Raw genomic sequence first — 10,869 nt, 5'->3', positions numbered from 1 at the left:
AAATAAAAAACCCAAGAAAGTTGAAGTTTCCGTTCAGAAAAAGCATCTTGGGGACAAACCAAACCCGGAGGGTGGAAACCCTCCACAGACCCTTAGCAAGGAAGCTTCCCCCCAATTGGAACGTCCAGTGAGGGTTTTGGCTAATAAAGAAACTCTCCTTATTAATGTAATCAAAATAGGGAATGTATATTTTTTGATCGCCAGCGGGCAAGCCTGAATTATTCATGGCGGCTATAAAAAGGACCAGCCGGAGGAAGCGAGCGGCACTTTTGCGGTGGTGGGCCTTCCTTGCCAGCGTTAGATCTCTTTGCGCAAAGTCCTTGCCTCGGGCTTATTTTGTCTCTTGTGATCTTCCCAGTCCATCGATCTGAAGAAACCCATCGACAAGCGGATCTATAAGGGGACACAGCCCACCTGCCATGACTTCAACCAGTTCACGGCGGCCTCCGAAAGCATCGCCCTCTTGGTGGGCTTCTCGGCTGGGCAAGTGCAATACTTGGATCTGGTCAAGAAAGACACCAGTAAGCTGTTTAATGAGGAGGTGAGTCCAGGGCAGGTGACCAAGAGAAGAGGATTTTTGTAGCTCAGGGTTGAACTGGGGGGTCCTTGGTGCTCTCAGCTTCAGGGGTTTCCTGCAAACGTTTCATGACCCAACTGGGCAACATCCTCAATGTTAGAAGGGGGTGAAGTTTGAATCTCCTTTTATACTCAATGCCTTGCTCTGTCAATATAGGCGAGAGTGTTCTTAGTGGTTCCTTGATTAGCCTGTGGCAGTGATGGTGAACCTTTTTCCCCTCGGGTGCCGAAAGAGCGTAGGCCCGAGTGCCCACACCTTAATTCAATGCCGGGGGAGGGCAAAAACTGCTTCCCCCACAGGCCCTCTGGAGGCTGGAAACGGCCTGTTTCCCAAATTCTGGTGGGTCCAGTAGGCTTGTGTTTTTCCCTCCCCAGGATCCAAAGGCTTCCCTGGAGCAGGAGAGGGTAGGAAACACACACACACCCCCCCGAGGCTCTCTGGAAGCCAAAAACGCCCTCCCAGGGCCTCTGTGCGAGCCAAAAATCAGCTGGCCGGCACACGCATGCACATTGGAGCTGAGCTAGGGCAACAGATATGGCTCCGCATTCACCATCACTGGTTTATGGATTACTATTGTTACATAGAAATATAGAAGACTGACGACAGAAAAAGACCTCCTGGTCCATCTAGTCTGCCCTTATACTATTTCCTGTATTTTATCTTACAATGGATTTATGTTTATCCCCGGCAGGTTTACATTCAGTGACTGTGGATTGACCAACCACGTCTGCTGAACCATTGTTGGTAATGGTTGTTGTTTATCAACACTTAGATAAGCAGAGATAACACCAGAGTTAACATTAGACTGACAATCAGGCAGTAAACAATACCTAAATCAAAAAAACCCACCAACTCGAATAAGCAGTAAACACAGGCTAAGGAAACTACCAAGGAAACATTTCCACCAACATTTGCAGGGCAAGTCACTGTGAACAGACAGAGAACAAACCACACGCCCTTCTAGCACTGCTGGGGTTACCTACCTGGACCCTGAAATGTTGGCAACCTGTGGGATTGGGGGGGATCACTGCAGGTGTCTTTCAGCTCAGCCTGGCTCCATTAAGTGGGGACCAACAGCTGGCAGCTTCCGGATATCAGAATCCGATGCATTTCTGGTTGCTGGGAGGTACGAGAGTTCTAGAACATCTGGAAAACACCCTCTCCTGTGTCTTGGTGACCGATACTAACCCACAGATTAATCAAGCTGCAGTAGCTGGTGGCTTTGGCGCTTGGACAGAAAGGTGACTCACAGCCTTAGCAGACCCGTCCTCCTAGAACTCGGCCCTGGAGAAGCAGCAGTTCGCCCTCCAGTTTGCACCCTGCCTTGCAAATCTCCTGGCCGTGCCGAGGCAAAGATAGGGTTGCCGTCTCCTGCACCAACGGCTTTCCAGGGAAGCACGCGGCAGGCGTTCCAATCCCTCCCTCTTCTCTCTCTCTGATTCTGCCTTAGTTTTACAAAACTCCCCAGTCTGGATATTCTGCCTGCTTTGGCTCTGTTTTTATTGTTTTGAAATGTCCGTTTGCAATGTCTTTTCTTAATTGAGTTATTCACCAGGACGGACCGTTGCAGAAATCAAACAAGTAGTCGTAATTCTAAATGACCTCTGTGTAGCAAGAGGGGTGACTTTCAGAAGTAGAGAATGGGCTGGGTGTTTTTCGGGCCTGCTCAGCCTTTGCTTGTAGGGGGGGGGGTGTTTGAGGAGGGGGCTCTTGGAATTCCCAGGGTCTTTCCCCCCCCCTTCATCTTTGCTTCTGGCTCTCGGCCCTCCCCGTGTTCCCCTCCAGAGGCTGATCGACAAGTCCAAGGTCACCTTTGTGAAGTGGGTCCCCGAGTCGGAGAGCCTCTTCCTGGCCTCCCACGCCAGTGGTCACCTCTACCTGTACAACGCGGAGCAGCCCTGCGCCTCGGCCGCCCCGCAGTACACGCTCCTCAAGCAGGGCGAGGGCTTCACGGTCTACGCCTGCAAGAGCAAGAACGCCCGCAACCCGCTGCTGAAGTGGGCGGTGGGCGAAGGGGCCCTGAACGAGTTCGCCTTCTCGCCTGACGGGCGCTGCCTGGCCTGCGTCAGCCAAGACGGCTGCCTGAGGGTCTTCCACTTCGACTCCATGTTGCTGCAGGGCATGATGAAGAGCTACTTCGGGGGGCTGCTCTGTGTCTGCTGGAGCCCCGACGGGCGCTACATCGTCACGGGCGGAGAGGACGACCTGGTGACCGTTTGGTCCTTCGCGGAGGGCCGGGTCATCGCCCGGGGCCACGGACACAAGTCCTGGGTCAACGCCGTGGCTTTCGACCCCTACACCACCAGCACGGAGGAGGAGGAGGAGGGCGAGGGGGAGGAGCTGAGCGGGAGCGACGAGGACCTGCAGGACCCCTCCGAGTTCCGGCGGGTGAGGACCAGCAGCACCCTCTCCCACCTCTCCAAGCACAGCGCCAAGAGCACGCCCTCGGTCACCTACCGCTTCGGCTCGGCCGGGCAGGACACGCAGTTCTGCCTCTGGGACCTGACGGAAGACGTCCTCTACTCCCACCCGCTGCTGCCCCGCACCCGAACGCTCACCAACGCCTTCGGGGCCGGCATCCCTCCCTCGGGCAGCGGGGGCAGCAACCTGGCGGCCGAGTCGGGGGGCGGAGGGGGCCCGCTCCCCCGCTCCCTCTCCCGCTCCAACAGCCTTCCGCACCCGGCCGTCACCGGCGCCGCCAAAAGCCACGTGGCGGACGGGGCCGTGCCCTTCAGCATCGGCAAGTTCGCCACGCTGACCTTGCAGGAGCGGCGGGACAAGAACGCGGAGAAAGAGCACAAGCGCTACCACAGCCTGGGCAACATCAGCAAGAGCAGCGACAAGCTGAACGTGGTGCCCCGGAGCAAGCTGGACACGGCCAAGGTGCTGGGTACGGCCCTCTGCCCCCGCATCCACGAGGTGCCCCTGCTGGAGCCCCTGGTCTGCAAGAAGATCGCCCACGAGCGGCTGACGGTCTTGCTCTTCCTGGAGGACTCGATCATCACCGCCTGCCAGGAAGGGCTGATCTGCACCTGGGCCAGGCCGGGCAGGGCGGTAAGTGGGGCTGGCGGCGCTCGGGCTGGGGTCTTCTTCAAGGTAGCCATAGTAATAGCGTTTAGATTTGTATCCTGCTTCCTAGTCCTTTTTCCAGCCCTCTCTGAGCGGTTGACAGAATCAGCCTCTTGCCCCGAAAAATCTGGGTCCTCCTTTGACCCCCCCTTGGAAGGACGGAAGTCTGAGTCCACCTGGAGCCGGTGGTGAGATTTGAACTGCTGAACTACAGCTGGCAGCTTTCTTTCTTTCTTTCTTTCTTTCTTTCTTTCTTTCTTTCTTTCTTTCCTTCTTTCCTTCTTTCTTTCTTTCCTTCTTTCTTTCTTTCTTTCCTTCTTTCTTTCTTTCTTTCCTTCTTTCCTTCTTTTTCTTTCTTTCTCTCCCTCTCTTTTCTTCTTTCTTTCCTTCTTTCCTTCCTTCCTTCTTTCTTTCCTTCTTTCTCTCTCTCTCTTTCTTTCTTTCCTTCTTTCTTTCTTTCCTTCTTCCTTTCTTTCTTTCCTTCCTTCCTTCCTATAGCATTTAGACTTATATACCACTTCGTAGTGCTTTCACCGCCCTCTCTAAGCGGTTGACAGAATCAGCCTCTTGCCCCCAGCAATCCAGGTCCTCATTTGACCCCCTGAGTCAACCTGGAGCCGGTGGTGAGATTCGAACTGCTGAACTACAGCTAGCAGTCGGCTGAAGGAGCCTGCAGGGCTGCCCTCCAACTACTGCGCCACCCGTTCTTGAGAGAGGGAAAAGCCCTGGCAGCCACAGGGGTTAGAATGCGCTGCTGAAGGCAAACTGTGCCCACTGACCGGCTCATAGTTTGACTCCGCCTTCCGTCCTTCTGAGGTCGGTAAAATGAGGACCCAGATTCTTGGGGGCAAAAGGTCAGCTCTGTAAACAGCTTAGAGGAGGGCTGTAGTGCCCTGTGAAACAAGCGGTGTGTTTCATTGTTTGAGCTGGGACCAAGCAGCATCCTGGTTAGTCTGGGATTTGTTACAGGGAGTCCTCAACCTACGACCAATGTTGCTTCTTGAAAGGTTTGACTGGGAAGGGCTTCAAATGGCGGTCACACAACCCCGGGACAGTGCAGTGTAACCAGTTCTAAATAATACAAAACGTCAAGAATTTTGATCACTGGCCATCAGCGGTTGTGCCATAACTCGCTCTTTTCAGCTCTGTTGCAACTTCAAACGGTCACTAAATGAATAGTTATAAGTGGAGGTCTACCTGTCATTTGAGGTTCCATTAGGACGAGGGGTGGGGTCGGGAGACGGAGGGCTATGGGGGTCATTCGTGCTCTCTGAACCGAGTTCGTGCGGATGTTTCATGACCAAACTAGGTAACGTCATCAGTGCCGTGATAGGATGACCTAGAAATATTCTCCCCTCTCTGTGATTGGTTCCTGCTGCTTCCAGATGCCCTTTGGGTTCCCTCCTACGTAAGCTTGACTTCTAGGAGCAGAACCTGGTTTACAGGGTATGTTCCAAAAGTAATGCAATTATTTTTTAAAGTAATTTATTGAACAGATTTACACAAACACTTAAAATTCTTCAAAGTATTGTCCTTGGGCCTCTACACATTTTTCCCATCGACTCTGCCATGACCGATACACGCCCTGGAAGGCGTCTTCGGGGACCTCTCGCAAGGTTTTCGTCACGGCTGATTAGATTTCTTCTATGGATGAAAAACAGGGTCCTTTCAGGGCTGCCTTAATCCGAGGGAAGAAAAAGAAGTCTGGTGGGGCGACATCAGGATTAGGGGGGGCAGCGTTGGCATGTGGTGGTTGGCCAGGAACTTGCGGACTCGTAGCACGTTGTCGCAAGGCGCGTTTTTTGTCCATAGAAAAAATCCAATCAGCCTTGTGAGAGGTCCCCAAAGACGCCTTTCAGGGCGCGTACCGGTCATGACAGAGTCACTGGGAAAAATGTGTAGAGGCCCAAGGACAGGACTTTGAAGAATTTTAAGTGTTTGTGCAAATCTGTTCAATAAATTACTTTTTTTAAAAAAAAATTGCATTACTTTTGGAACGCACCCTGTATTTAGCCCTTATTCCCCAGCAAGAGAGATCCTCTCGGCCTTAGCCGGTTGGTGGGTCCGGTGATCCCTAGATCCCATAGGTCTGTCCTGGGGCGGATCCAGGTAGAAAAGCAGAGGACGATGGCTGTCTTAAGTGCAAATGGCCAGAATCGCAGGCTAGAAGGAAGACAAGACGTGTTTAATTGGCAGAGAGGAAGTGCTGACGTCCAGCTCAGGCTAATTTTGTGGATTCACCCCACTGGACCAACACTAGCCATGCCGATATTTAAACTTTGTCCCCAACTTTTCATTTTTTCAGATCCTGAATTCCCAGAACGGCGGCTCTCCTAGCGGCACAATTGTGTAAAACGGCACTAACTCGCACTCGGCTCGCTTCTCCGGTTCGGAACCGTTTGGAGCAAAACTTGGACCAAGACGGGGAAAGTTTCCCACAACGTGTGTGTACAGGTCGTCTCTCCCCACCCCTCCTCGCCTGTGGAAACCTGACTGTGTGGCCATTCGGAAACCCTAACCGCTAACCTCTTGAGACCAACGGCGTCGTGCAGGGTGAAAGGCACCTCCCCGCTATTTAAAAGTATTAATTAACAAAACTCTTTATTATTTAATGTTAAGATTTGAGCACAGGGTGCTTGGAGGGGCTGATTTTGCACAAAGGTGAACTGAGCTACTACTCCCCCTCCCTCCTCTGCCCTTCCCTCCCTCCCAACAGAAATTCTGGTTGCTCTGACCCAGCCCACCCTATCCCTAGCGCCATCTTCCTGGACACACACCCCGCCCCCCCCAGGAGTCAGTTTTGTACAGGGGGGGGTACAAAAATCGTTCCCTGCCCCCTGTAACCGTCCTTTTCTCCCCTCCCTCCCCTCCCCTTTGCTTTAATCCCATTTTTTGCACAGAAAAGTTCCCGTGTTTCTGTTGACCGGAGGTAGCAGTCGTACCTCCATCCGGCAGATAAGTTCCCTCTTGATTTTTTGCCGCGGACGGCCCTCCCCTCCTCCTCCTCCGTGTCCAGCCAGCGGACTTTCCTACAGACACTGCTTACAAAAGTTTCGAGATCCAGCACGATACTGCCAGGGAATTCTCGCCATCCGTTGTTTCCGACGTCTCCTGTGGTGTTGTGGACCTCCGCTTCGGTGTCCTTCGTCCGCCCGGCTGCACCTCGAAAGGGACCTTTGGAAGCCCCATCGGTCAGTCCTTGTGACTCGACAGCCGGTTGGCAACCACTCAAGGATGTTTCTCACGGACGGTTTCGTTTGTTCCTTTCTCTCCAACACTTTTTGGTTGTCGTCGTTGCTGCCTGTCCTGTCGATGACGTTGTCCATCATGCACTGGCAATCCCAGCACATCCGCACCGTCTCTCGTTCCACAGTCTTTAAACAAATCTTGTCTGCGTCCAGCTTCTCGGCCTCGGACACTTGAAGAGGAGGTCTGGACTCCAACTCCCAGAATTCCTTAGCCAGCCATGACGGAAGAAGGAGGCCCACGAATCTTAGTAAGTTGGTGAGGTCAAGACACAACATTCTAGATGATGTAGCCACGGCATCTGACATTTGTCCGGTCAGTTGCTTAGTTTCTTAACTTAGGCTCCTGGGGAAGTCATCTTTGGTCACTATATCTCGGATGGTTCGTGGCAAATCCTGGCTTCTGGGTCTGCAGTTCTCCATCTTGATGTGCCAGACCAAGGGCGGGCAAAGTTGACATGTGGGCTTCAACTCCCAGGATTCCCGAGCTAGCATGATTGGCTCAGGAATTCTGGGAGTTGAAGTCCACAAGTCATAGAAGAGCCAACTTTGCCCTCCCCTGTGCCGGACTAATTCAGATAGGCTTGGCCTTAAAGTGGACCAAGACTAGATGGTCACAATCGGTCCTAGACGTTTCATTCCCCAAACTAGATAGCATCAGTGCTAGTAAGGAGTGGGTTTTGGTGTGCAAATGTCCCTCCTTACCAGCCACTGATGATGCTACCTGGTTTGGTAATGAAACATTGACAAGAAAACCACCAAGGTCCTTTCACTTCAACCCTGAGCCACAAATATTCACCTTTATTGCTATGTGGTCAAGCTCCTGGTTTGGTTATAGAGCAGAGATGTGTTTCAAAACCTCAGCAACTTTAAAGATGGGTGGGCTTCCAACGCCAGAGTCCCCCAGCCCCAGGCGGCGTTCTGGGAGTTGAGAGTCTAAACATCTTGAAGTTGCCAAGGAAACCACAGGATAAGATCTTGAATTCTTGGTGAATTCTCTCGGGTCACTGCTTCAGCCCGATTTAAGGTTCGGGTTCCAGAAGGCGAACAAGGTTTCCCAACCCGGCTCGTCCAAACACCGATTCGGAGCCAACCAAAACATTTTTTTTTTTTTAAAAAGCGTTTTAAATTTAGCCTGGATTCTCAAAAATATCCCAACTATGCTTTGGGCCTGTGGACAACTAAAGAAAGTCTTGGCCTCTTTTCATTTATACAGAGAAGGGAGTGGGAGTTGCTGGAACTGTGTTATGGATAATTAAAATTTATTATTTATTAATCAGATTGGTATGCCGCCCCTCTCCGCAGACTCGGGGCGGCTCACAGCAATAATAATACAATGTAAACAAATCTAATATTTAAGTTAATTTAAAAAAAAAACAATTTAAAAACCAATCATACATACTAGCATACCATGCATAAATTTTATAAGCCTAGGGGGGGAGAGAATGTATCAATTCCCCCATGCCTGACGACAGAGGTGGGTTTTAAGGAGCTTACAAAAGGCTAGGAGGGTGGGGGCAACTCTGATATCTGGGGGGAGTTGGTTCCAAAGGGTCGGGGCCGCCACAGAGAAGGCTCTTCCTCTGGGTCCCGCCAAACGACATTGTTTAGTTGACGGGACCCGGAGAAGGCCAACTCTGTGGGACCTAACTGGTCGCTGGGATTCGTGCGGCAGAAGGCGGTCCCGGAGATATTCTGATATGAAGGGCTTTATAGGTCATAACCAACACTTTGAATTGTGCTGACTGCGGAGTGTTGGTGTGACATGGGCATATTTAGGGAAACCCATGATAGCTCTCGCAGCTGCATTCTGCACGATCTGAAATTATGTCAAAATTATGTACAATGTTGTCCTTTAAAAGACGCACGTTTTGGTTGGCTTTGAATTGGTGATTGGTTGCAAGCGCTACAGTTTTTCTCATCCGTTCAGCTTCCCAATGGACTGGATCGGTGGGGGGGGAAATTAAGAATTTGGCTTATATTTAATAGCTGTATACGATAGCAGTGCAGCATAAGCGAAAAGCATTCCTACAGATGCCCCCATCGAATTGTTTCCTTCTGTCAGATGGCCATTAGATCAGTGTTTTTTTCAAGCTCGGTCACTTCAAGACGTGGACTTCAATTCCCAGAATCCCCCAGCTGGCGCGAGTTCCAATCCCAGCCGCCGCGTGCGCCCCATGACGGAGAAATATTTCCTCCCAACCTCGCGATTCCCTTTGCCCGTCTCGGGCCGAAGCTGCAAAACCCGCGTCCGTTCATCGAGTTGACCAGAGTTTGTCTCTGTCGGCTGTGTGAACCCTCGACAAAACTCCCCCACCAACAAGGAACCATGGTCTCCACCGTCGGCTTCGTTCAGTCCGTCTCTCCAGTCGCAAAATCCTGCCCGGCGTATCGAAGACCCCCAGCCCCGGGCGAACGGAGGACCCTAACGCAGGAGCGTCTCGTCCCCCCCCCCGCCCCCCAGGATTAAAAAGCCATACAACCACAGGCCCCCGGCTTCATCCCGAAGCGACAGGAGAGGGGAAGGAAGGGGGGGGGGAACCTAATTATTTCCCACCCAGATACACTTGGATTCTTTGCCGCGAGACGGACGGACCTCGGAAAAACAGTCTTAATTTGCTTTCTTTCCTTCCTCTGATCCAACCCCCCCCCCCCTCCCATGCATGTCTGAGCCCCCTGTGACCTCCTCAAGAAGCCAGCTGGTGTCTGGCAGCCACGTTCTCCCCTCTCCCCCATCCTTTTGCCTTACTCCCCCTTCCCCAAATCACATCTGGAAGCTGCCGACAACAACAACCCTGTCTCTCTCTCTCTCTCTCCCCCCCCCCCCCCCCCGGGTGCCTTTCGTTACTTTACTACCTGCTCTCAACGTTTGTTACTGTCGTGTCTGAAAAAGCGTTTAAATTATAGAAATCATGAATGCCTATTTATACTAAAGAGACCGTTTTCACAGCTCGGACTCCCTCCAGGACTCTTGATTGGCAGCAGGGGGGAAGTGGGGCGCGAAAGGGGGCGGGGAGGAGGGCAGGCTTGCAAAAAAAATAATTTGGGAAGCAGTCCTCGACTTAGGACGAAAACTGAGCCCCGAGTTGTTAAAAGTGCATTTTTGCCCCATTTTACGACTCGCCACGGTTGTTAAGTGGATCTGGCTTCTCCATTGGCTGCTTGTGAGAAGGTCGCCAAAGGGGACCAGGTGACTCTCGGACCATCATAAATGGGAGTCTGTTGCCAAGCACCTGAATTTGGGTCATGTGACCCCAGTGATGCTGCAATTGGTCCCTTAGGTCAAAGGTCATGAGTGACTTTAAGGCTGCTGTAAATTTGAACAGACATGAAATAGTAACAGCGTTTAGACTTATATTCCGCTTCCTAGAGCTTTTACAGCCCTCTAAGCAGTTTATAGAATCAGCCTCTTGCCCCCCACGATCTGGGTCCTCATTTGACCCACCTGGGAAGGACAGAAGCCTGAGTCGACCTTGAGCCTGGCGAGGATTGAACTGCTGGCAGTGGGCAGTTAGGGAAGGAAGGATGACAGCAATATCATTTAGCCCTTAGACTTATATACCACTTACTAGTGTTTTTATATCCCTCTCTAAGCGGTTTACAGAATCCGCCTCTTGCCCCCAACAATCTGGGTCCTCATTTGACCCACCTCGGAGGATGGAAGGCTGAGTCAACCTTCAGCCGCTGGTGGGATTTGAACTGCTGAACTACAGCTAGCAGTTAGTTGAAGTAGCCTGCAGGGCTGCACTGTAACCACTGTGCCACCCCCGGCTCTGTTGTAAGTCGAGGACTCTCTCAAAGGGTGAAAGGCCTGGTTGGGAGGGGATTGTGGGAAAACACAGCTGCTAGCGTTTGATTCTTCGCATGCGTTTGTGTGTGTGCACTCACACCCACAAGCACAGGGGCCCCCACCCCCACTTTCCGTTGTGGATTTGCTTCCGGCTGCAAAACCCTCCAAGCGTTCCTTGCACTGCGAAG

The 10,869-nt window shown here is 52.0% G+C and overlaps 1 protein-coding gene across 1 annotated transcript; it reads left to right on the top strand.

Moving 5' to 3' along the window:
* The first annotated feature begins 463 nt into the window (after positions 1-463).
* On the top strand, positions 464-6,227 carry DMWD (DM1 locus, WD repeat containing). The gene is made up of 3 exons (XM_070764303.1): positions 464-541; positions 2,696-3,631; positions 5,952-6,227. The coding sequence occupies exons 2-3, from the start codon at positions 2,699-2,701 to the stop codon at positions 5,997-5,999; spliced, it is 981 nt and encodes a 326-aa protein (XP_070620404.1). The 5' UTR covers positions 464-541; positions 2,696-2,698; the 3' UTR covers positions 6,000-6,227.
* Positions 6,228-10,869: the final 4,642 nt, after the last annotated feature.

The sequence above is a fragment of the Erythrolamprus reginae genome, chromosome 11, assembly GCF_031021105.1.
Source record: "Erythrolamprus reginae isolate rEryReg1 chromosome 11, rEryReg1.hap1, whole genome shotgun sequence".
NCBI classification, from domain to species: Eukaryota; Metazoa; Chordata; class Lepidosauria; order Squamata; family Dipsadidae; genus Erythrolamprus; species Erythrolamprus reginae.
Note: the sequence above shows the minus strand (reverse complement) of the source record. Positions and strands in the feature narration are given on the sequence as shown.